At 44.6% G+C, this 26376-nt stretch overlaps 2 protein-coding genes across 2 annotated transcripts in view; one reads left to right on the top strand and one right to left on the bottom strand.

The window, feature by feature from the left end:
• The window catches only part of wdr27 (WD repeat domain 27), a 178281-nt gene extending 171376 nt beyond the window's left edge, over window positions 1–6905 (bottom strand). The window contains exons 1-9 of the mRNA XM_065002587.1: window positions 6630–6905; window positions 6268–6482; window positions 4852–4993; window positions 4516–4640; window positions 4062–4175; window positions 3305–3356; window positions 3144–3214; window positions 2860–2986; window positions 2067–2160 (exon numbers count right to left, since the gene is read on the bottom strand). Of these exons, the coding sequence (XP_064858659.1) occupies window positions 2067–2160; window positions 2860–2986; window positions 3144–3214; window positions 3305–3356; window positions 4062–4175; window positions 4516–4640; window positions 4852–4993; window positions 6268–6441 (899 nt within the window). The 5' untranslated portion in view covers window positions 6442–6482; window positions 6630–6905. The remainder of the gene's footprint in view (window positions 1–2066; window positions 2161–2859; window positions 2987–3143; window positions 3215–3304; window positions 3357–4061; window positions 4176–4515; window positions 4641–4851; window positions 4994–6267; window positions 6483–6629) is intronic.
• A 17550-nt stretch (window positions 6906–24455) lies between these two features.
• Window positions 24456–26376, top strand: part of LOC115120905 (proteasome activator complex subunit 4A) — a 70072-nt gene continuing 68151 nt past the window's right edge. Inside the window, 1 exon segment of the mRNA XM_065002584.1 lies at window positions 24456–25000. Within this exon segment, the coding sequence (XP_064858656.1) occupies window positions 24804–25000 (197 nt within the window). The 5' untranslated portion in view covers window positions 24456–24803.

The following is a 26376-nucleotide window of genomic DNA, read 5'->3' as shown; positions in this document are numbered from 1 at the left end:
CATCCGTTCACCTACTCTGTGTCTCACAAAGACACAGCAGTTGGAACCAAAAATCAAAATTTGGACTCATCAGACCAAAGGACAGATTTCCACCGGTCTAATGTCCATTGCTCATGTTTCTTGGCCCAAGCAAGTCTCTTCTTATTGGTGTCCTTTAGTAGTAGTTTCTTTGCAGCAATTCGACCATGAAGGCCTGATTTACACAGTCTCCTCTGAACAGTTGATGTTGAGATGTGTCTGTTACTTGAACTCTGTGAAGCATTTATTTGGGCTACAATTTCTGAGGCTGGTAACTCTAATGAACATGTCCTCTGCAGCAGAGGTGACTCTGGGTCATCCATTCCTGTGGCGGTCCTCATGAGAGCCAGTTTCATCATAGCGCTTGATGGGTTTTGCGACTGCACTTGAAGAAACGTTTCCGGATTGACTGTCATTTCTCTTTGCTTATTTGAGCTGTTCTTGCCATAATATGGACTTGGTATTTTACTAAATAGGGCTTTCTTCTGTATACCACCCCTACCTTGCCACAAAACAACTGATTGGCTCAAACACATTAAGAAGGAAAGACATTCTCAAATTTACTTTTAACAAGGCACACCTGTTAATTGAAATGCATTCCCGGGGACTAACTCATGAAGCTGGTTGAGAGAATGACAAGAATGTGCAAAGCTGTCATCAAGGCAAAGGGTTGCTACTTTGAAGAATCTCAAATATAAAATATATATTATTTTGATTTGTTTAACACTTTTTTGGTTACTACATGATTCCATGTGCTATTTCATAGTGTTGATGTCTTCACTATTATTCTATAATGTAGAAAATAGTACAAATAAAGAAAAACTCTTGAATGAGTAGGTGTGTCCAAACTTTTGACTGGTACTGTAGCATACTTGTAGGGATAAAGTTGAGGTTAGAAGCTGTTCAGGATCCTGTTGGTTCCAGACTTGCCTTGCGGTAGCAGATAGAACAGGCTATGACTTGGGTGGCTGACCATTTTTAGGGCCTTCGTCTGACACCGCCTGGTATAGAGGTCCTGGATGATAGGGAGCTCGGACCCAGTGATGTACTGCACTGTACGCATTACCCTATGTAGAGCCCTGCGATCAGATGCCATACCAAGCGGCGATGCAGCCAATCAAGATGCTCTCAATGGTGCAGCTGTAGAAGGTTTTGAGAATCTAAGGGCCCATGACAAATCTTTTTAGACTCCTGATGGGGAAGAGACATTGTCGTGCCCTCTTCACAACTGTGTTGGTGTGTGTGTGGACCACAATAGGTTGTTAGTGACCTGCTCCACTACAGCCCTGTCGATGTGGATGGTGGCGGCCGCTGTTTCCTGTAGTTCACGCTTCCTGTAGTTCAGCTCCTTTGTCTTGCTCAAGTTGAGGAAGAGGTTGTTGTCCTGGCAGTGTATATGACCTGTTCCCTGTAGGCTGTCTCATCGTTGTAGGTGATCAGTCCTATCACTGTCGTGTCGTCTGCAAAATTAATGATGGTGTTGGAGTTGTGCGATCACGCAGTCGTGGGTGAACAGGGATAACAGGAGGGGACTAAGCACGCAAACCTGAGGGGCCCTCGTGTTGAGGGTCAGCGTAGCCACCTGGGGGTGGCTCGTCAGGAAGTCCAGAATCCAGTTGCAGAGGGAGGTGTTCAGTACCAGCATACTTAGCTTGGTGATGAGCTTGGATTGCACTATGGTGTTGAATGCTGAGCTGTAGTCAAGTTGGAGCCGTATGCGAATTGGAGTGGGTCCTGGGTGTCTGGGATAATGGTGTTGGTTTGAGATATGATCAGCCTTTCAAAGCATTTGATGGCTACAGATGAGGGGGCACTTCACATGAGAGGTATTTCAGGGGAAGTCCGGGCAGAGCAAGATGTACTTGGTGGTACAGTAATCGAAAAAGGTTTAGAAACACTGATATAAACTAGAAAGGCATCAAACATCTGCTAAAATTGACTGTGACAATGGGTTAAACACGTGATGTGTCAAGTGATAAATTAGGAAATGTGTTGCATTAACCCCTTTTATCTACAGCACATGGACCCTGGAGAGAAACCCATTTTACCTCTGCTGCCCATGATCAATGTCAGGTAGCCGCCTGTGATAAGCACAAATTCTGAGGACTGGCTTTGCCGTCTCCACCGGGTCTGGAGTGATTCCTGGAATGTAACACAAGAGGTGGCTTACGGTCATTTATTATTTTATTTGACCTTTATTTAACTAGGCAAGTCAGTTAAGAACAAATTATTATTTACAATGACGGCCTACAAAAACGCAAAAGGACTCCTGTGGGGACGGGGGGCTGGAATTAAACATAAAACTAATCAAATAAAAATATAGGACAAAACACACATCACGAAGAGAGAGACAAGACAACACTACATAAAGAGAGATGTAAGAAAACAACATAGCATGGCAGCAACACAAAACATGGTACAAACAACATTGGAGCACAGACAACAGCATAAAGGGCAAGAAGGTAGAGACAACAATATATCACGCAAAGCAGCCACAACTGTCAGTAAGAGTGTCCATGATAGAGTCTTTACGAAATGTAGCAAAAAATGCTATTGAGTTATTGGATGGACAGTTAGACACTGCATATTACTATATAACCCCAAACCTCCTACAGAACATAACTCAGTGTTCTGATTCCATCTAGTGTTAGGAAAAACACTTTCAAGTTTACATTTTATTTTACTCATTATGTGAGAGAAAAAGTGGGAAATAAGTTCAAGTTCATGTTCCAAACGTTATGTGAAAATGAAAATGTGTCTTTGGCTAGCAGGCATATGGCTAAAACACATCACAGGAAACAAACAAATCATGTCCATAACTACTTTACTATCTCTTCTTACCTAGTACACCACCAGTCTGTGGGGCCACTGTGTCCAGGTGTCTTTGGTGTCGTTGCTGCACCTTGTGAAGGTCCAATTTGGTCACCAAATGACATCTGTGGTCCTCAGGAAGAGTGAAGCTCCACACCTGGAAACAATGGGAAATCCCAGATTTACTGTGTGTGTGTGTGTGTGTGTGTGTGTGTGTGTGTGTGTGTGTGTTTGAGTGATTGAGTGAGTGAGTGAGTGAGTGAGTGAGTGAGTGAGTGAGTGAGTGAGTGAGTGAGTGAGTGAGAGAGACCAACCTGTCCATCAGCAGAACCAGTGACAAGCTGCCTGCTCTTCTCCAAGAACAACATACTGAGTAGTGGAGATGCTGGAGGACAGAGGGTGTGGACAGAGAGTTATTATTTACTAAATATCAAACCAAATGGACCGTAAACTGATGTATCCACTGTTCACATACCTGACAATACAGCAGACTGATAGAGAATCTGTTCCATTTTTAATCCCCAAACCTTTCGAAAAGAGAAATGATCAATAAGTAAACGTTTAAAACCTGTTCCTATGGACAACAGTCTCTCTTGGAGCAAGAAACAGATGATCGCACATGTGAAATGATGCAAGCTACAGCTGACTTAGTAGCTAGTCATTTCATTTGTACTCAGAAAGCTACAGCTGACTTAGTAGCTAGTCATTTCATTTGTACTCAGAAAGCTACAGCTGACTTAGTAGCTAGTCATTTCATTTGTACTCAGAAAGCTACAGCTGACTTAGTAGCTAGTCATTTCATTTGTACTCAGAAAGCTACAGCTGACTTAGTAGCTAGTCATTTCATTTGTACTCAGAAAGCTACAGCTGACTTAGTAGCTAGTCATTTCATTTGTACTCAGAAAGCTACAGCTGACTTAGTAGCTAGTCATTTCATTTGTACTCAGAAAGCTACAGCTGACTTAGTAGCTAGTCATTTCATTTGTACTCAGAAAGCTACAGCTGACTTAGTAGCTAGTCATTTCATTTGTACTCAGAAAGCTACAGCTGACTTAGTAGCTAGTCATTTCATTTGTACTCAGAAAGCTACAGCTGACTTAGTAGCTAGTCATTTCATTTGTACTCAGAAAGCTACAGTGTAGCGTACACTTTGATAAGGGACGCAAAAACGACTTCAAGCAAAACAACTGAAGCCAAGTGATTTCACTGGTTAGTGAATAACCTGACTGTACCTTAAACGTGCGGTCTTCTGATATGGACACCAGGATGTCTTTGTCCCATGGACAGAACTCAGCTGCTGTCAAAGGTCCCAGGTGGCCAGCCAGCACAGACAACGCTTCCTCTATCTGGAGGTCAGTCAAATAGACAACACATCCTCTATCTGGAGGTCAGTCAAACAGACAGCACATCCTCTATCTGGAGGTAAGTCAAACAGACAACACATCCTCTATCTGGAGGTCAGTCAAACAGACAGCACATCCTCTATCTGGAGGTAAGTCAAACAGACAACACATCCTCTATCTGGAGGTCAGTCAAACAAACAGTATATGCAATAGAAGATAAGATAACTTTATTGTCCAACTTTATTGTCCATTCATTTGTCATCATCTTACAAGAATTATAAAAACACTTGTTATAAAGGATGAATTTGAGGTGTAGAGTACACATTCAGCATGCTGTACTTACATTGGAGTTGAGTATGTATACTTTCGCCCCTGAGCATGCAGCCACTCGCTCATCACAGGGACAAAATGACAGATGGACTACCTTGCCCAGTAGTGTCCCAATAACTGTACCAGACGCAACTACCCCTGAAAACATCTATGCTTTTAGTATTTCAATAATAGTATTTCAATAATTGTACTATATAGCATTGTAAATTGATTAATTGAGTGAGTGAGTAAATGAGGCCTTACCAGTATATAAAATGTTGCCACTGAATTTAAATGTATTGTTGTTGCCACTGAATTTAAATGTATTGTTGTCTTACTGTTCATACAGCTATGAAGCAAACATTCTCACCCTCCCTAGTTCTCCTGTAGCAGCGCTGGATATCCCAGATTATGACATAATCTGCAGAGGCAGAGCAGAGCAGGAGAGGGTCTCTACCTGTCCCAAACACCATGGCAGAGATGTCTCCATGGTGACCAGTCAGTCGCAGGGCCTGCAGAGGGGAGGAGATGCATTGGAGTGTGGTGGAGCCAAGTGATGCAATGATTGAACAGGCAGATTTCTTTACACTTTAAAGAAATTCTCCAGTACTTTTGTATAATTTATAGCCAGTAGTTCTGAAAGTAGCGCTCATGAGCAAAAAGTGGGCCCCAAAAACTGCGTACTACGTCATATACAGTACCGGTCAAAAGTTTGAACACACCTACTCATTCTAGGGTTTTTCTTTATTTTATTATCTACATTGTACAATAATATTGAAGATATCAAAACTATGAAATAACAAATATGGAATAATGTAGTAAACAAAAAAGTGTTAAACAAATCAAAATATATTTTATATTTGAGATTCTTCAAAGTAGCCAAGAAGGCTGTCATGTGCCTTTTACTAAGGAGTGGCTTCCATCTGGCCACTCAACAATAAAGGCCTGATTGGTGGAGTGCTTCTGGAAGGTTCTCCCATCTCCACAGAGGACCTCTGGAGCTCTGTCAAAGTTACCATCGGGTTCTTGGTCACCTCCCTGACCAAGGCCCTTCTCCCCCGATTGGCCAGCTCTAGGAAGAGTCTTGGTGGTTCCAAACTTCTTCCATTAAAGAATGATGGAGGCCACTGTGCTCTTAGGGGCCTTCAATGCTGCATACATTTTTTGGTACCCTTCCCCAGATCTGTGCCTCAACACAATCCTGTCTCGGAGCTCTACGGACAATTCCTTCGACCTCATGGCTTGGTTTTTGCTCTGACATGCACTGTTAACTGTGGGACTTTGTATAGACAGTGTGTGTGCCTTTCCAAATCATCTCCAATCAATTGAATTTACCACAGGTGGACTCCAATCAAGATGTAGAAACATCTCAAGGATGATCAATGGAAACAGGATGTACCTGAGCTCAATTTTGAGTCTCGTAGCAAAATGTCTGAATATATATGTAAATAAGGTATTTCTAAAAACCTGTTTTTGCATCATCATTATGGGGTATTGTGTGTAGATTGATGAGGAAAAAATTTAATTTAATCCATTTTAAAATAATGCAGTAACGTAACAAAATGTGGAAAAAGTCAAGTGGTCTGAATACTTTCCGAATGCATGTATTTAACGGTAGGAAGCTACTGAGGAGGGCATATAGGTATTTTTATAATATCACATCTTAGATGCCATCTTCTCCTGATGAAGTGTGTGTGTGTGTGTGGGTGTGTGTGTGTGTGTGGGGGGGGGGGGGGTGGGAGATAAAACAGAACATCCTTTCGGCTAACATCCGTTTCCAACTGACCTTCAGCTCTGTGTCCAGGAGGCAGTGTATCAACAGGTCCTTCCCTTGTAGTGGTGAGGCACAGTGAGAGGGACAGCAGGCCAGCTGTAGGTGAGATAGCAGTCTATCACAGGACAAGGATAGCTTTTCCACCATCAGTCTGTTGGTCCCGCTGCCTTCCCCACAACCATCCATGGTGATCGTTTCTAGCTATGTAGTTACTCTATGTAGTTACTCTGAAAACAGCAAAATAATTGAAATAAATGTATATCTAGTTAGGCTAATAACCCACTAAAACCATATTGATAACCCAAATCGGAGCAGCTAAAATATTATTTATCGCTATATTTGTTGCAGTAGCTGCACTGTGTACGTTCACTCACCGACAGTCTTTCCAGTAGGTAATAGCTAAGAGCTATATGTGGTCTGTGGTAAGGATTACCCAGCTAGCTAAAGTTAGCCAACTAGCTAGATGGGTAACAGAGCACATGTCCTGCAAATTGACGTTAGCTAATACTTTAGGCAACAGTCGTATTCTAACAGTAGAATATATTCTGCTACATAGATAGTCACCCACCTTAAAATAAATGCAGGTTAATTGTATCTCTAGCTAAATATAGCAAATTCCTCACTACACCCTTCTAGACCAACCAACAGCCTGCAATATGGGTCAAAAAGTATTCTGGAGGGTTGCCTGGATACCAGGGACAACAACAGCAGATGCTCAGGTTTCCCCTTTCACATGTGTTGTAGTACTTGCACCTACCGCCAGATGATACTATTGTAATGTGCATGGTTTTCAGAGAGCTTGGATCGTGAATGGCCGGGTCACAACTTTTATGCTGGCTAACGCAACGTCAACAGCCAAACCTTCTAATTATGTCAATGGGCGAGGAGAAATAACGTATAATATTGGTCACAATCTAAACGTAACTGTCCTCGCTCGATAGCACGAGGAGAAGGAGTTGTGATTAACCGGTGTTGTCGGGTGGCAGGTAGCATTTAGAGCGTTTGGCTCGTAACTGAATAATTGCTAGTTCGAATCCCAAAGCTGACTAAGTGAGATTTCTGTTGAAGTGCCCTTAACCAAGGCACTTAATCCCTATTGCTCAGTCGTCACTAATTAAGTCATAAACCCTGCCCATTTCTAAAATGTATGGTCTTAAAATCTTATTTTAAATTAAACGTTAACCTTATCCTTAATCACACTGTTAACACTATGCCTGACCCTGACCTTAAATTAAGACAAAAAAAATCACATTTTGTCTTCCTTATTTTTTACAATATAGACATATTTTGACTTTGTGGTTGTGTTATCTAGCCGAAGCCTCGTTGCTCCAGGGTCCCAGTTGATAATAGCTGATCATTGGCAATAAACCCACAATCCCTGTTCTTAAAAATAAAAAATTATACCAGGCATTGTCTGAGCAAGGCCCATAAAATTGCCTAAGACTTTAGCCACCACCAGCCATGGACTGTTCTCTCCACTACCGTCTGGCATCAGGTCTCAGACCAACAGGCTTATCTCCTAGCAATAAGACTGCTGAACAGCTAATCAATCAATGGCTGCCCAGTGCCCACCCATGCACACTCATAGGTCTCTATCCATACATTCACACACACTTACACTGACACTCACACACACACACACACATATTTATGCCCACAGGTACAATCACCATAAACGACGCTGCTGGGACAGGTTGGGGATATTCAGCTGTCAATGATGCAGTTGACAATATGGATGATATTTGCTTTTTATAATAATTCTCAAGCTGTTTTTAACCAAGTCCAATTGATAACCTAAAAATACATGTCTGTTGTACACATAGTTGTACCTAGTGGTCAAAATACTGTACGCTTTTGTTGTAGCTACCTAGTGTTCATGTCATCATTCAATCAGACCGAGACCTGTCCTTAATATAGCAATACGCCCATGTGATAGGAATATCCCTAGGCAGTGCTTAGAAAAAAATCTTAAGGGGATTTAATGTGATCCTGTTTGTAGATGAAGCAGAAGCTAAACTACAGGACTGCTTTGCTATCACAGACTGAAACATGTTCCGGGATTCTTCCGATGACATTGAGGAATACACCACATCAGTCACTGACTTTATCAATAAGTGCATTGAGGACGTCGTCCCCACAGTGACTGTACGTACATACCCCAACCAGAAGCCATGGATTTCAGGCAACATTCGCACTGAGCTAAAGGGTAAAGCTGCCGCTTTCAAGGTATGGAACTCTATCCCGGAAGCTTACAAGAAATCCCGCTATGCCCTGCGACGAACCATCAAACAGGCAAAGCGTCAATACAGGGCTAAGATTAAATCATACTACACCGGCTCCGACACTCATCGCATGTGGCAGGGCTTGCAAACTATTACAGACTACAAAGGGAAGCACAGCCGCGAGCTGCCCAGTGACACAAGCCTACCAGACAAGCTAAATCACTTCTATGTTCATTTCGAGGCAAGCAACACTGAGGCATGCATGAGAGCATCAGCTGTTCCGGACGACTGTGTGATCACGCTCTCCGTAGCCGACGCGAGTAAGACCTTTAAACAGGTCAACATACACAAGGCTGCGGGGCCCGACGGATTACCAGGACGTGTGCTCCGGGCATGGGCTGACCAACTGGCAGGTGTCTTCACTGACATTTTCAACATGTCTCTGATTGAGTCTGTAATACCAACATGCTTCAAACACCTGCACAAAAGGAACACCTATGTGAGAATGCTGTTCATTGACTACAGCTCAGCGTTCAACACCATAGTACCCTCAAAGCTCATCACCAAGCTAAGGATCCTGGGACTAAACACCTCCCTCTGCAACTGGATCCTGGACTTCCTGACAGGCCGCCCCCAGGTGGTGAGGGTAGGTAGCAACACATCTGCCACGCTGATCCTCAACACTGGAGCTCCCCAGGGGTGCGTGCTCAGTCCTCTCCTGTACTCCCTGTTCACCCACGACTGCATGGCCAGGCACGACTTCCCACACCATCATTAAGTTTGCTGACGACACAACAGTGGTAGGTCTGATCACCGACAACGACGAGACAGCCCATAGGGAGGAGGTCAGAGACCTGGCCGGGTGGTGCCATAATAATAACCTATCCCTCAATGTAACCAAGACTAAGGAGATGATTGTGGACGACAGGAAAAGGAGCACCGAGCACGTCCCCATTCTCACCGACGGGGCTGTAGTGGAGCAGGTTGAGAGCTTCAAATTCCTTGGTGTCCACATCAACAACAAACTAGATTGGTCCAAACACACCAAGACAGTCGTGAAGAGGGCATGACAAAGCCTATTCCCCCTCAGGAAACAAAAAAGATTTGGAATCGGTCCTGAGATCCTCAAAAGGGTCTACAGCTGCAGCATCCAGAGCATCCTGACCGGTTGCATCACTGCCTGGCACCAATTGCTCGGCCTCCGACCACAAGGCACTTCAGAGGGTAGTGCGTACTGCCCAGTACATCACTGGGGCAAAGCTGCCTGTCATCCAGGACCTCTACACCAGGCGGTGTCAGAGGAAGGCCCTACAAATTGTCAAAGACCCCAGCCACCCCAGTCATAGACTGTTCTCTCTACTACCGCATGGCAATCGGTTCCGGAGTGCCAAGTCTAGGACAAAAAGGCTTCTCAACAGTTTTTACCCCCAAGCCATAAGACTCCTGAACAGGTAACCAAGAGGTTACACAGACTATTTGCATTGCGTTCCCCCCCAACCCCTCTTTTACGCTGCTGCTACTCTCTGTTTATCTTATATGCTTAGTCACTTTAACTATATATTCATGTACATACTACCTCAATTGGCCCGACCAACCAGTGCTCCCGCACATTGACTAACCGGGCTATCTGCATTGTGTCCCACCACCCGCCAACCCCTCCTTTTACGCTTCTGCTACTCTCTGTTCATCATATATGCACAGTCACTCTAACGATACCTACATGTACATACTACCTCAATAAGCCTGAATAACAGGTGTCTGTATATAGCCTTGCTACTCTTTTTTCAAATGTCTTTCTACTGTTATTTTATTTCTTAACTTACCTACACACACACACACACACATGCCTTTTTTTGGCACCATTGGTTAGAGCCTGTAAGTAAGCATTTCACTGTAAGGTTTACACCTGTTGTTTCGGCGCACGTGACAAATAAAGTCCAGGGCCCAGTTTTTCTAAATATTTAATCAAAATGATGCTGTGTTGTCAAAATCCTGATCCCGCATTAAATTGTTCCCAGCAGAAAGTCAACATTTCACCCAAATGTCATGATCATGGGATCATATAAAAGTATCTTCATTATAGCATATGATGTGGTATGTTAGGGATTTTCTCTTAAAAATTGCTTCCAAAAACATGTAGGGAGTACATCTGACGAGGGAGCAGAATTTATCTGGATAAAAAAACTAGGAGGATAAGCATTTTACTGATACGATACTGTTATGTACAGAAGTCCAGAAAGGACATGTGGAAAAAAATAGGTGTATGTCTTGTCGAGATCACACAATCATTTTCTCTTCATCACGACATAACAGAAGTTGTTTTGTCGAGATCATGATCATCAAAAGTAGCATGCATCATCCATTCATTTGTACAGATGCACGATAACCACCTCAAGGAACCCTGTGATCGCAATGCGCTCGTGGGACATTTAAGCCCTGAAAGATCCCTGACATGAAGTTCTGTCTCCCAGGCTGCGAGCCGCCCCCAAGACCACAGCCAATCGCATGCAAGGGACAACGCAGCTAGCTTGTCTTCTTGTGAGCTAGCTAGGTAGTCTTGTTAGCAAGCTTCTTATCTATGCTGTGTCACGCCCTGGTCTAGTATTTTGTGTTTTCTTCATGTATTGGGTCAGGCCAGGGTGTGGCATAGAGTTTTTGTATTGTGGTGTGTTTTGTCTTGGGATTTTGGAATGTGTGTATAGTGGGATTGTAGCTTAGTGGGGTGTTCTAGGAGAGTCTATGGCTGTCTGAAGTGGTTCTCAATCAGAGGCAGGTGTTTACCGTTGTCTCTGATTGGGAACCATATTTAGGCAGCCATATTCTTTGGTTGTATTGTGGGTGATTGTCCTGTGTGTCTTGATGTCCTGGTTAGAGGTTAGTAGACACTTGTATAGGCTGTTTTCGGTTTTGTAGTGTTAGTGTTTTGTTGTGTGTTACGTTTGTTTATTAAAGATGAATCACAATAGACACGCTGCAGTTTGGTCCGACTCTCCTTCACCATTAGAAAGCCGTTACAGAATCACCCACCTCAGGACCAAGCAGCGTGTCAACAGGCAGGAGCCACAGGAGAAGCAACAGAGGCAGCAGCAGCAGGAGCAGCAGCAGCTACAGTGGGAGAGATTGCACTACCTGGAGAAATGGACATGGGAGGAGGTACTGGACGGTAAAGGACCCTGGGATCAGCCTGGAGATTATTGTCGCCCAAAGCCGAGCTGGAGGCAGCAAAAGCAGAGAGGCGGCATTATGAGGAGCTAGCACGGCAGAGCGGATGGAAGCCTGAGAGTCAGCCCCAAAATTTCTTGGGGGAGGCTCACAGGGAGTATGGCTACGCTAGGTAGGAGACCTCGCTAACTTCCTGTGGTTACCGGGGGCTAGAGAGACCGGGCAGGCACCTTGTTATGCAGTGGTGCGCACGGTGTCCCCAGTGCGGGTGCATAGCCCGGTGCGGTATATTCCAGCTCCTCGTATCGGCCGGGCTAGAGTGGGCATCGAGCCAGGTAAGGTTGGGCAGGCTCGGTGCTCAAGAGCTCCAGTGCGCCTGCACGGTCCGGTCTATCCAGTACCACCTCCACACCCCAGCCCTCCGGTAGCAGCTCCCCGCACCAGGCTTCCTGTGCGTGTCCTCGGTTCATTACCACCAGTGCCAGCACCACGCATCAGGCCTACAGTGTGTCCCGCCTGTCCGGCGCCGCTGCCGGAGCCTCCCGCCTGTCCGGCGCCGCTGCCGGAGCCTCCCGCCTGTCCGGCGCCGCTGCCGGAGCCTCCCCTGTCCGGCGCCGCTGCCGGAGCCTCCCCGCCTGTCCGGCGCCGCTGCCGGAGCCTCCCGCCTGTCCGGCGCCGCTGCCGGAGCCTCCCGCCTGTCCTGCGCCGCTGCCGGAGCCGCTGTCCGGCGCCTCCCCGCCTGTCCGGCGCCGCTGCCGGAGCGTCCCGCCTGTCCGGCGCTGTCAGAGCTACCGCCCCTCATGCCAGAGGCGCCAGAGCCCCTCATTCCAGAGGCACCAGTACTCCTCTGTTCAGCGCAGCCAGAGCTGTCAGCCTGCATGAAGCATCCAGAGCTGTCAGTCTGCCCAGCGCCGCCTGAGCCACCCGTCTGCCCAGCGCCGCCTGAGCCACCCGTCTGCCCAGCGCCGCCTGAGCCACCAGTCTGCCCAGCGCCGCCAGTCTGCCCAGCGCCGCCAGTGCCGCCAGTCTGCCCAGCGCCGCCTGAGCTACCAGTCTGCCCAGCACCGCCAGTCTGCCCAGCACCGCCAGTCTGCCCAGCGCCGCCAGTGCTCCCAGTCTGCCCAGCGTCGCCAGTCTGCCCAGCGCCGCCAGTCTGCCCAGCGCCGCCAGTCTGCCCAGCGCCGCCAGTCTGCCCAGCGCCGCCAGTCTGCCCAGCGCCGTCTGAGCCACCCGTCTGCCCAGCGCCGCCAGTGCCGCCAGTCTGCCCAGCGTCGCCAGTCTGCCCAGCGTCGCCAGTCTGCCCAGCGTCGCCAGTCTGCCCAGCGCCGCCAGTCTGCCCAGCGCCGCCAGTCTGCCCAGCGCCGCCTGAGCCACCCGTCTGCCCAGCGTCGCCAGTGCCGCCAGTCTGCCCAGCGCCGCCTGAGCCACCAGTCTGCCCAGCGCCGCCAGTCTGCCCAGCGCCACCAGTGCCGCCAGTCTGCCAGGATCAGTTAGATCCGCCAGTGTGCCAGGATCCGCCAGTGTGCCAGGATCCGCCAGTGTGCAAGGATCCGCCAGTCTGCCAGGATCCGCCAGAAGTGCCAGTCAGCCAGGATCTGCCAGATCCGCTAGTCAGCCAGGATCCGCCAGTCGGCCAGGATCTGCCAGAACCGCTAGTCAGCCAGGATCCGCCAGTCAGCCAGGATCTGCCAGATCCGCTTGTCAGCCAGGATACGCCAGTCAGCCAGGATCTGCCAGTCAGCCAGCATCTGCCAGATCCGCCAGTCAGCCAGCATCTGCCAGATCCGCCAGTCAGCCAGCATCTGCCAGATCCGCCAGTCAGCCAGGATCTGCCAGATCCGCCAGTCAGCCAGGATCCGCCAGTCAGCCAGGATCCGCCAGAACCGCCAGTCAGCCAGGATCCGCCAGTCAGCCAGGATCCGCCAGTCAGCCAGGATCTGCCAGTCAGCCAGGATCTGTCGGAACCACCAGCCAGCCAGGATCTGGTAGATCCATCAACCTGCCTGAGCTTCCTCTCACTCCTGAGCTTCCTCTCACTCCCGAGCTTCCTCTCACTCCCGAGCTTCCTCTCACTCCCGAGCTTCCTCTCACTCCCGAGCTTCCTCTCACTCCCGAGCTTCCCCTCACTCCCGAGCTTCCCCTCACTCCCGAGCTTCCCCTCAGTCCCGAGCTTCCCCTCAGTCCCGAGCTTCCCCTCAGTCCCGAGCTTCCCCTCAGTCCCGAGCTGCCCCTCAGTCCCGATCTGCTCCTCAATCCAGTGGGTTTCTGGGTGAGGACTACTAGGCCATGGTCGGCGGCGAGGGTGGACTATCCAGGGACGCGAGGAGAGGGGACTAAGACATTAATTGAGTGGGGTCCACGTCCCGCGCCGGAACCGCCACCATGGACAGACGCCCACCCGGACCCTCCATATTTGTTTTGAGGTGCGTTCGGGAGTCCGCACCTTAGGGGGGGGGTTCTGTCACGCCCTGGTCTAGTATTTTGTGTTTTCTTCATGTATTGGGTCAGGCCAGGGTGTGGCATAGAGTTTTTGTATTGTGGTGTGTTTTGTCTTGGGATTTTGGAATGTGTGTATAGTGGGATTGTAGCTTAGTGGGGTGTTCTAGGAGAGTCTATGGCTGTCTGAAGTGGTTCTCAATCAGAGGCAGGTGTTTACCGTTGTCTCTGATTGGGAACCATATTTAGGCAGCCATATTCTTTGGTTGTATTGTGGGTGATTGTCCTGTGTGTCTTGATGTCCTGGTTAGTAGACACTTGTATAGGCTGTTTTCGTTTTGTAGTGTTAGTGTTTTGTTGTGTGTTACGTTTGTTTATTAAAGATGAATCACAATAGACACGCTGCAGTTTGGTCCGACTCTCCTTCACCATTAGAAAGCCGTTACATGCTGGTTGTTAGCTTTGTAACTGATATGTGTATAATATTTGAACCAGTGGAAGCTGTTGATGGGAGGATGGCTCATAATAATGGCTGGAATGGAGTGTAATGGCTGGAATAGAATGGTATCAAACACATGAAACCATGTGTTTGATACCATTCCATTCACTCCATTCTGGCCATTATTATGAACAGTCCTCCACTGATTTAAATTTAAATCTCCATTCCTGACAGCCGATCAGATTCCATTTCAGCCTCAGAGCTTGATCAGATTTGCTAGCAGCCTCAGAGGCTGACAGATCAGGATTCTGCCTTGAAGGCTGTTTCATAGGTAAAGATCATTACAGGCTGACAAAGCAGTCAGTGCCTTTAAGGCTGATGCATATGATCCAGAGTGGGTGAGCTCTATTCCTGGCACTCAATTGTTACCCAGAAATGATTTGATATTGAGATTTTTATTTTAAGCATTGGACCTTTAATAAAATACTTTTTCTGCTAACAGATTCCTCTGAAGGTATTAAATTATAGTTCTCAGAGGCTGATAAGTCATTATGCTGCCTTGTAGGCTGTTTCATGAGCAAGGCTCCTTTCAAGCATATTAGCAGTCAAAGTGCTTTATAGGCAGACGCATATCTGATCCAGGGGTTGAGATCTATTCCTAGCAGACTGATCAGATTCAATAGCAGCCTCAGAGGCTGATACATCAGGATACTGCCTTGTAAGCTGTTTCATATATAAGACTCCTTGAAGACAGCCTACAAGGCAGCATCCTGACTTATCAGCCATTGAGGCTGCTATTGAATCTGATCAGTGCACTAGGAATAGAGCACACAAATTATTGATCATATACATAATGCACTTACTACTAATCTGCCTGCAAGGAGCCTTACCTGTGAAACAGTCTACAAGACAGAATCCTGACTTAGCAGCCTCTGAGGCTGTTAGGGAATCTGATTAAGCTCTGAGGCTGAAATTGAATCTAATCAGCCTGTCAGGAATGGAGATCACTCACTCTGTAAATTTAAGTATGATGCATAAAACATGAAGTGTCCCTTACAATTATATACATATCAGTTACAGAAGCTAAGAACCAGCATAGATCACAAGCTAGCTAGCTAACAATACTACCTACCCTCTTAGAAAAAAACGGTGATATCTAGAGCCTAAAGGGGTTCTTCGGCTCAAAGAACACTTTGAAGAGTCCTTTTTAGTTCAAGGTAGAACCCTTTTGAGGTACACGTAGAACCCTTTCCACATAGGGTTCTACATGGAACCCAAAAGAGTTCTACCTGGAACCAAAAAGAGTTCTACTTGGAACCAAGAAGGGTTCTCCTATGGGGACAGCCGAAGAACCCTTTTGGAAACCTTTTTTTCAAACAGTGTAGCATACTTTTGAAGAAAGCTTGGAGTGAGATTTGCTGTGTGACTTTAATTGCCCCCTGGCACAACTGCTAGATGGAGAGTCTAGGCGTCCTCCCCCAGGAAAATGTTACTGTTTTATTTTGACAGGCTTAGGTCTATGACCAGGGTAAAAAAACAACAAAAACAAAAACAGCTCAGGTGTCTTCAGGATGCTTTGAACATTAAACCAACACTCAAAATTCGACAACTTTGTAACTTTCAGATTTTCAGGAATGAAATCTAAAGTATGCAAATATTGTTTTCAACATATTCTTTTGGTGGTTTGACACTTTATTCAGGAAATAATAATAAAGTAATAATAACAATTTTCTGGTTGATGGCCGTGGGTAACCAAATCAAATCATAGATTGCAGTCTCCTTGTCCATAGACTTCTTTCAAGGTAAGGACACAAACCAACAAATAATCTGCTCAGACCCCAACCAAGGATCATCAAAATTCCCGGAGAACCCAAAGATTCCTAGATGACTTCCAGACTCCCTCCACCTACCCAAGGATGTCAGTTAACCACCTAACTGAGGAACTCAATTTAACCTTGCATAATACCCTAGATGCAGTCGCACCCCTAAAAACAAAAAACAATTGTCATAAGAAACTAGCTCCCTGGTATACAGACAATACCCGAGCTCTGAAGCAAGCTTCCAGACAATTAGAACGGAAATGGAGCTACACCAAACTGGAATTCTCCCGACTAGCTTGGAAAGACAGTACCGTGTAGTATCGAAGAGCACTCACTGCTGCTTGATCATTCCATTTTTCCAACTTAATTGAGGAAAATAAGAACAATCCCAAATGTATTTTTGATACTGTTGCAAAGCTAACTAAAAAGCAGCATTCACCAAGAGATGATGGCTTTCACTTCAGCAGTGATACATTCATGAACTTCTTTGACAAAAAGATCATGATCATTAGAAAGCAAAATACGGACTCTTTAAATCTGCATATTTTTCCAAAGCTCAGTTGTCCTAAGTCTGCACAACATTGCCAGGACCTAGGATCAAGGGAGAAGCTCAAGTTTTTTAATTCTATATCTCTTGACACATTGATGAAAATAGTCAAGGCCTCTAAACCTTCAAGCTGCATACTGGACCCTATTCTAACTAAACTACTGAAAGATTTGCTTCCTGTGCTTGGCCCTCCTATGTTGAACATAATAAACATCTCTCTATCCACCGGATGTGTACCAAACTCACTAAAAGTGGCAGCAATAAAGCCTCTCTTGAAGAAGCCAAACCTTGACCCAGAAAATATTTTAAAAACCATCGGCCTATATCGAATCTCCCATTCCTCTCAAACATTTTTGAAAAAGCTGTTGCGCAGCATCTCACTGCCTTCCTGAAGACAAACAATGTATACGAAACGCTTCAGTCTGGTTTTAGACCCCATCATAGCACTGAGCCTGCACTTGTGAAGGTGGTAAATTACCTTCTAATGGGGTCGGACCGAGGCTCTGCATCTGTCCTTGTGCTCCTAGACCTTAGTGCTTCTTTTGATGCCATCAATCACCACATTCTTTTTGAGAGATTGGAAACCCAAAATGGTCTACAACGACAAGTTCTGGCTTGGTTTGGATCTTATCTGTCGGAAAGACATCAGCTTGTCTCTGTAGATCGTTTGTCCTCTGACAAATCAACTGTAAACTCTGGTGTTCCTCAAGGCTCCATTTTAGGACCACTATTGTTTTCACTCTATATTTTACCTCTTGGTGATGTCATTCGGAAACATGATGTTAACTTTCACTGATATGCGGATGACACACAGCTGTACATTTTGATGAAACATGGTGAAGCCCCAAAATTGCCCTCCCTGGAAGCCTGTGTTTCAGACAAAAGGAAGTGGATGGCAGCAAATGTTCTACTTTTAAACTCAGACAAAACAGAGATGCTAGTTCTAGGTCCCAAGAAACAAAGAGATCTTCTGTTAAATCTGGCAATTAATCTTGATGGTTGTACAGTTGTCTAAAATAAAACTGTGAAGGAACTCTGCGTTACTCTGGACACTACTCTCTCTTTTGACGAATATATCAAGACTGTTTCAAGGACAGCTTTTTTCCATCTACGTAACATTTCAAAAATCAGAAACTTTCTGTCCAAAAATGATGCAGAAAAATTAACCCATGCTTTTGTCTCTTCTAAATTAGACTACTGCAATGCTCTACTTTCCGGCTATCTGGATAAAGCACTAAATCATCTTCAGTTAGTGCTGAACATGGCTGCTAGAATCTTGCATTTTTTAAAATCATATTACTCCAGTGCTGGCCGTTCTACACTGGCTTCCTGTTAAGGCTAGGTCTGATTTCAAGGTTTTACTGCTAGCCTACAAAGCATTACATGGGCTTGCTCCTACCTATCTTTCCGATCTGGTCCTGCCGTACATACCTACACATTCGCTACGGTCACAAGACGCAGGCCTCCTTACTGTCTCTAGAATTTCTAAGCAAACAGCTGCAGGCAGGTCTTTCTCCTATAGCTCCATTTTTATGGAAAGGTCTGCCTATCCATGTGAGAGACGCAGACTCGGTCTCAACTTTAAGTCTTTATTGAAGACTCATCTCATCAGTAGTTCCTATGATTGAGTGTAGTCTGGCCCAGGAGTGTGAAGGTGAACGGAAAGAAACTGGAGCAACGAACCACCCATGCTGTCTCTGTCTGGCCAGTTCTCCTCTCTCCACTGGGATTCTCTGCCTCAAACCCTATTACTATATTACCTATTACTTGAGTGGGTTGAGTCACTGACGTGATATTCCTGTCTGGGTTGGCCGTGGGGGAGATCTTCGTGGGCTATACTCGGCCTTGTCTCAGGATAGTAGGTTGGTGGTTGAAGATATCCCTCTAGTGGGGGCTGTGCTTTGGTAAAGTGGGTGGGTTTATGTCCTGCCTGTTTGGCCCTGTCCGGGTATCGTCGGACGGGGCCACAGTATCTCCCGACCCCTCCTGTCTCAGCCTCCAGTATTTATGCTGCAATAGTTTGTGTCGGGGGGCTAGGGTCAGTCTGAATTTAACCTCTCTCTCTCTCTTTCTCTTCCTCTCTCGGAGGACCTGAGCCCTAGGACCTTGCCTCAGGACTACCTGGCCTGATGACTCTTTGCTGTCCCCAGTCCACCTGGTGGTGCTGCAGCTCCAGTTTCAACTGTTCTGCCTGCGGCTATGGAACCCTGACCTGTTCACTGGGCGTGCTACCTTGTCCCAGACCTGATGTTTTCAACTCTCTAGAGACAGCTATACTCTGAATGATCGGCTATGAAAAGCCAACTGACATTTACTCTTGAGACGCTGACCTGTTGCACCCTCTACAACCACTGTGATTATTATTATCTGACCCTGCTGGTCATCTATGAACATTTGAACATCTTGGCCATGTTCTGTTATAATCTCCACCCGGCACAGCCAGAAGAGGACTGCCACCGTGCTTCTACATCTGCATTGCTTGCTGTTTTGGGTTTTATGGCTGAGTTACAGCTCATATAAGGAAACCCTCCCCCCCAACCCAAACAATCCCTCAGGTGAAGAAGTCAGATGCGGAGGTCCTGGTCTGGCGTGGTTACACATAGTCTGCAGTTGTGAGGCTGGTTGGATGTACTGCCAAATTCTCTAAAAATACATTGGAGGCGGCTTATACTAGTGAAATTAACATGAAATTATCTGGTAACAGCTCTGGTGGACATTCCTGCAGTTAGCATGCACTCTACTTCAAAACGTGAGACATTGTAGCATTGTGTTGTGTGACAATACTGCACATTTTAGAGTGGCATTTAATTGTCCCCAGCACCAGGTACACCTGTGTCATGATCATACTGTTTAATCAGCTTCTTGAAATGCCACACCTGTCAGGTAGATGGATTATCTTGGCAAAGGAAAAATGTTCACTAACAGGGATGTAAACTAATTTGTGCACAGACATTTTGAGAAATACGCTTTTTGTGGATATGGAACATTTCTGGGATCTTTTATTTCAGTTGGACCAACACTTTACATGTTGCGTTTATATTTTTGATCAGTATATACAGCATATAATTTATTTTTCGTCTATCTCTGTTTCATAATTTTCATTCAATTCGCAAGTGGCCAGGTTGAATCTATATCTCAACAGAGAAATCATCAAAGCGAAGGAAACAGATCCTCTCTGTCTCAGTAGTGTATGTGTAGCCCATGTACCTGATGCTGTCAGGTCAAAAAGAGTATAACATGATGTTGCCACCCCTGGCATTGAATTCAATCGCAAGGGAAACCAGCTAGCGTTTGGCTTCCCTTGATAAAAATAATCATAAAATAATAGCCAATCAGCATTGAGCTGAGATGAGCGAGCTCAACTCTGAATGGTCTTGGTGCAGCAAAATCTTGCTAACCTGGGTAGGTCCCTTCACCTATATGAAAATAAAATAAAAACACATTCTAGCGAGCCTGAAACTAAAGCTCTTTGGTCGAGTCCGGGTCAACAAAGCTCTCGTTTGGGAACTTGTCAATCCATTTGCAGAGTTCGATACAGCCATGGCTGAACACCTTGGGACAAGCAGCATATTTACAGGTATGTCAAACACCATACATAATTACATCATTCAGAGCATCACAGATGTGATACAAAGTCAAATTGACAGTGAGATCAGTTCAGCACCCTTCATAGCAGTCCAGGTGGATAACACAACAGATATGATAAGGGTGTATATGTGAGAGATGCCTTTTTTTTATGAGCGTAGACAAAAACTAAGAGGTGATTAGCACTGTTGTAATGGAAACTATCAGCAAATACAACCCAGCAGCCAAACTCATCTGCCAGACTTACAATGGGGCAAGCTGCATTAGTGAGCAGTGACGTGGGGTTTAGGTGTTCGTGAAAACCCATTGTTAATATGCCCTGTTCATTCATTGTTATGCCCACAAACTAAACTTAGTTTTAGTACAGGGGACAAACAATATTCAAAATGCTTTGTTTTTTTTGTTGCATCTATTGACAATTTTCATAACTTCTTTACCCGGTCATGCAAAAACACAGTCATGCTTACTGAGGTTGACAATACCATTCAGGTACCGGGAGGCTGTGCCACTCCTTGGAACTTCAAAAGTAGAGCAGTGCATGCTGTGCACAAAGACCAGAGATTATTGGACATTGCTTTTGATCGGATCATTACTGTGATAAAGATTAAATTGCCCAGAGTAGTGCTCTGAAATAGAAACTGAAAGAGTTCATGTTAAGAGGTTTGCTGACATGAAGAGCATCGACTTCTTCCATGTTCTTGATCATGGGTCATTTTCCGAGTACTCAAAGCAAGAGGGGTTTCTTGACAAAGTACTCACACAGCTGTTCCAGATGTGCCCTTTCTTTGACAACCAGTAGTTGAAAGAATAGCTGCAGGTACCCTATGCTGATGCCTCCTTCCACAAACCACCAGGTGAGCTGCTGCAATAATATGACCTGTACACCACTTTACCCAAGCTCCTGAAACTGATGCTCACCATCCCTGTTACAAGTACATCTGCTGAAAGGTCATTTTCCTGCCTGAAAATAATTCAAACCTACCTACGCAATAGCTGTGGACAAGAGAGACTCACACATTTGGCTAAAATGGCAATGGAAACGTGTGTGCTGCATGAACTTAAGCCCAGCGGAGTACTGTATGACAAAGTCATTGACCATTTTGCCAGCATGAAAGACAGGAGGATGGCATTCCTCTACCAGTAGGGTGACTATGACATGTTGTTCTCTTTGTACACACACACAGATTGATTTGACTGAATTGTTTACGGCGTTATTAAATTGCCATTGTAATAGACTAGGCATATATTTAATGTTGTTATTTAAATGGTTTCTGTTTTCATCTTTGCCATAAGATGATCAATGTCTATATGCTTACAATTTGTGTACCATGTTCATTGTTAATTTATTGTTTTAGCTCGGTTTATTTCATGTTTGCTTCCATCTTTGCAGCAAGATGGTAATACTTAACTATTTATCTTGTCTGGACTGTGGGCATATATTCTGCACAGGTTTATTCTAAATTGCATATATTATTGTGACGAGTCAGTGTGAATGTGCTCGTTGAGAGAGGCGCTGTCCAACTGGCGGTGCTGATAGCGGAGGCCGCACCAGTAACTCTTTATCTCTCTGCTATACCATGTGCAACCGTGTTTCGATCTTGCCTAGCCATCTTGTCTCAAGACGACCACAATGGAAATAAGTCCCGGACTTTAATGTGTGTTATCCTCAATGATTTTACTTGTGTGTATGTATGGTTTTTTCAAGTTTTATGTGTGCTTGTTTTTTAGAATAGTCGAATGAATAAACTAAACTAAACTCTCTGTGATCCTGAATCGATAGTTAATGTGCTCAGAGTCTGTTTTAATGCACATCTTGGGGTTACCACAGGTTAACATCAGTATTCCAGGGGTTTCTCCCTATAGTTAGCCTACAACATGTCCAAGTTGAAGTGCATTTCTTTTGTATTTCCCATTAGGCTATTTTAATCGTGCTGCTTTGGAAAACATTTTAGTAAGGATGTTATTATAACTTGAGCAAACCAATGGTGAAATTAGCTTTGCCAACTAACTTCAAACTTGCATTTGACCATGCTGTGTAGGTCATGTAACTGTTTGTTGCATGCAATATTTTATTTGTGGACTTTAATTTATTCTGCCACTGTGTGACATTTGTACTTTGGAACTGTCTGTAAACGTTAGAATGCATTTTAATGGGTTATAGAGAAAACAAAGATATTATCACAATATAGGTTGTGAAAAAATGTTTGGCCCTGGCTTGTTGCGTCTGAACGTGAGAAGAAGGTCAAATGCATGTCTCAAGGCCAGTGCGTGAAAGTCGACAGCGCTGTATCAACACGACCGCTCGTATTTATAGAATTTATCTCGTGATCTCGACAAAACAACTTTTGTTATGTTGTGATCATGATATAAATAAGTTGTGATCTCGACATGAGGATGGATTTGTATTAATTTGTCCTCTCTGCACTTCCGTAGTTATGGGAGTTGTAGCAGAGTTTCTAAACCCAGAGAGGCAACATTGCGAGACTTTCGGGATTGCTTGCAAAACAGACAAGGCTGACTGGGGTTTGAGAAGTCATTGGGGGAAGTGAAAAATGATTCCTTTGTTTTTTCTCGAAATCTAAATGCACAACCTAGATTCGAGCCAATGTCGTCAGTAGTTGAACATGTTATTATGTTTACCTCGTGAATGTGACAAACTGACACACTAAGTTGTGTCTAAAACACTCGAAGGAGTTCGGCACTAGACGACTATTAGAACCGATGGCGTGTTTCTACGCATGAGTTTAGCTCGCCAACAAGTGTGATCTGGGATTTCTATTGCAGAAGCAGTTTTAGCCTATCTTCATACTATACTGTCTTTGGTCGTAGCAGAGAGGAAGAGAGGCCCAACTCGGCAGAAAATCTGTCTCCCTCCAGCAGGTGGCGATTTTTCGTTGTTTCGGCAACAAGCAATTACTTTTTGTATGGAAGTCCATGAGTGTTCCGAATCTGGTCAACAAACAAATTGTTGTTTTTTTGCTACGGGAGGTTTATTTGATCAAATTTTTGTACGTTTTGTAATGTTTAAGGTGTTATTAGTGTACTGATATAAGTAGGACACGTAACATCCCGGGAACTTTGAGAAAAAAAAGTGTTTATATCGGAGTTGTCTCGAGATGGCTATGCATCTCTCTCCCTTGAATACAAACAGTTGACGTGACATTTCAAGTCATCCAATCAAATTGTATTTGTCACACGCGCCTAATACAACAGGTACAACCTTAACATGAAATGCTTACTTTACAAGCCCTTAACCAACAATGCAGTTTTATGAAAATATAGTTCATAAAATATTTACTAAATAAATTAAATTTAAACAAAGGCAGCAGTGCCCCTGTGACAACAATTTTGGACCCCCTTGTGGCCCCCCTAAATGTGGAGTATGACATAATTTTTACATAACTCAATTTTGCTATCGTTCTTTTTTTATATCCGTTATTAGACAGAAAATGCAAATAAATTGTTGAATGATTATGAACATGGTATTTTGCCTGCTAATGCCTGCAATGCAGTGAAGAAAACGATATGACAACAATAACGTCTAATGTAACTGGCCCCTCTTATTAACAGTACAACTGGCCCCAGTTTGAAATGGTCTAGAACCGCCACTGCTCAGTGGAGGAGTTGCATAGTTTTGTCACAAGTCGTACCATTCCTAGCCTAGGACCTTGGTCATAGAACCTGATAAGGGAGATATGGAGATTAAGGAAGTTTTCGTTTTTTGTCAATGTGTAGTTCGCCATTAAACCCATAGAAGAAGAAAAAAATTGGTTTCATCGACTTTGCTTGAGATTGTTTTTTTAAATGGCGACGTATCACAAATAATTGAATGTAGGTTGACGGTGAATGGACTCACATTCCAGTACAGTAAGTGGCGGTGTATGCACCTTACGATCCGCCAACCCAATCCCAAAGAAGAAGAAGAAGAAGAAACATCTAATTATTGTATCTTGCGAAAATGACTGTAGGGGAGGAGCCGATTGCGTGGGATGGGTGTCTGGTTTAGAAACGTTGAAAGTAGTCAGATGGATATAAGTAGCTAGCTAAATGAGAAGGAACCCATTTTAAGTGCTAACGCACTCTTTCAAGAAAGCATATCGGATATTTACATTTTTGTGTAGCCATATCAATGCCCAAGTGTGATATTTAGCTAGCATGGTGTTACAAAGGAAACATTAAGATGTTATAGCTAGCAAGCTAACGTTACCACGAAGTTACACAGAAGGATACAAACTGATCATCCAAAGCTAGCTGATATACTACGAGCCAACGGTAGTGAACTACATTATCTTGTCAAGCAACGAAGAGAACACAACCAACATTTGGGAAATTGTAATATGAAAGAAGACGTGTCGGAGAAATTAGGATTTGTCCCTCAAAAAGACATCGTCTACAACAAACTTCTTCCATACGCGGATATATTAGACGAGGAATCCAATGACCTTTTGGGTAAAATCAAAGGAAACTTGGGCCGGGCTGTCCAGCTTCGAGAGATATGGCCGGGTGTCTTGTTTTGGACAAGGAAACTTTCCACGTAAGTGCTAACGTTAGCTAACCCAGTTCAGTTGTCTGGCTTTCTAGATAGCTACTGTAGATAACTAGTTAATCAATCAAATGTATTTATAAAGTCCATTTTGCATCAGCAGATGTCAGTGCCAGCCTAAAACCCCAAACAAAGCAATGCAGATGTAGAAGCACAAAGTTAATCATTCATCTACTCTAAGTTCATTTGGGCCGCTAGCTACATAATAAATTTGCCAAATAGTGTTTAGAAGCTGCCAATAGCTAGCTAAGGCTCGTTTTACTTTGGGGCGAGTGGGCTGCCCACCGGTAGCTAGCTAACTGTTTGATCGGTGTTGGCATCACTGACTGGGCGGGCGGTTGTGGATTTAGCTAGCTAGCAGGATTAGCCAGGCCAAGAAACAAGCTCTTACTTGAGGTAGCTAGCTAGATGTGTTTTGTGCTCAAACGTGTAAGAATGCTAACATAGCCATGTAGCAGAGAGTACACATTAAAATGTCAAGCCCGAGATAGCAAGCAACATAACTAATGCTATGTCATACATCACGATATGATTCACGTTAGCAGTGGCCATAAAGCAACGCCATGCTACCAATTGCTGTGTCATTAGAATATGACGCTTGCTAACTAACTTGGCTAATACTCCCTAAGCATCTTGTTTGTAAACATACTTGTTGTCTTAACTAGTTGATTGTACTACCGGTAACTTGCCACAGAGTCATTACTTTATATTTCTAACATCAGTTGCCATGTTCCCTAATGGCCCAGCTAGTTAGCTACTTGAGACACTGAGCGAGTTTGTTTTACATTGCTCGGCTAGGCGGGGTTTACTCAATTGAGACTATTTCATTGGTCCAAAGTGAAATGTCCACTCACCCGGGACACCGGGCTATGCAAAACGATTTTGCCCAATGTCACTGACATGACCCTATTGCCCAAATCCCTTTTAACAAACCATGCCTTCACTTAGGCTGGCTAAATTGGCCAGGCAGGCATAGTCACTGACTGTATCAGAAGCACGTGAAGTCTTAGCAAGTGATCACAATAGCCTTGGTTTAAATAAATAGGTTTCTTGAGTCGTCCCATTAGATTGTATATATGTGTTGATGGTTTTCCATCAGAGTCCCATGATTTAGCTAGCTGTATTGATTTAGAGACTACAAAACCAAACAATCTCAGAAAGTGAAACAAGCTTTTCTTAATTTCCCCAAACATTCCTAAATATAATTAATATTATTTTCCAGTTGGGAGTTCAGGTTTGCTGTCACATGGCATTCAGCTACTGGTCATAACGACACAACACAAGTAGGCTTCCCAAATTACCGTAGTCCCTAGCTCAGGGCTCACTAATTGTTCAATGTTTGCTTTCACACTCACTGTTCACATATA

This window comes from Oncorhynchus nerka, linkage group LG16 (assembly GCF_034236695.1).
Source record: "Oncorhynchus nerka isolate Pitt River linkage group LG16, Oner_Uvic_2.0, whole genome shotgun sequence".
Taxonomy (NCBI): Eukaryota; Metazoa; Chordata; class Actinopteri; order Salmoniformes; family Salmonidae; genus Oncorhynchus; species Oncorhynchus nerka.
Note: the sequence above shows the minus strand (reverse complement) of the source record. Positions and strands in the feature narration are given on the sequence as shown.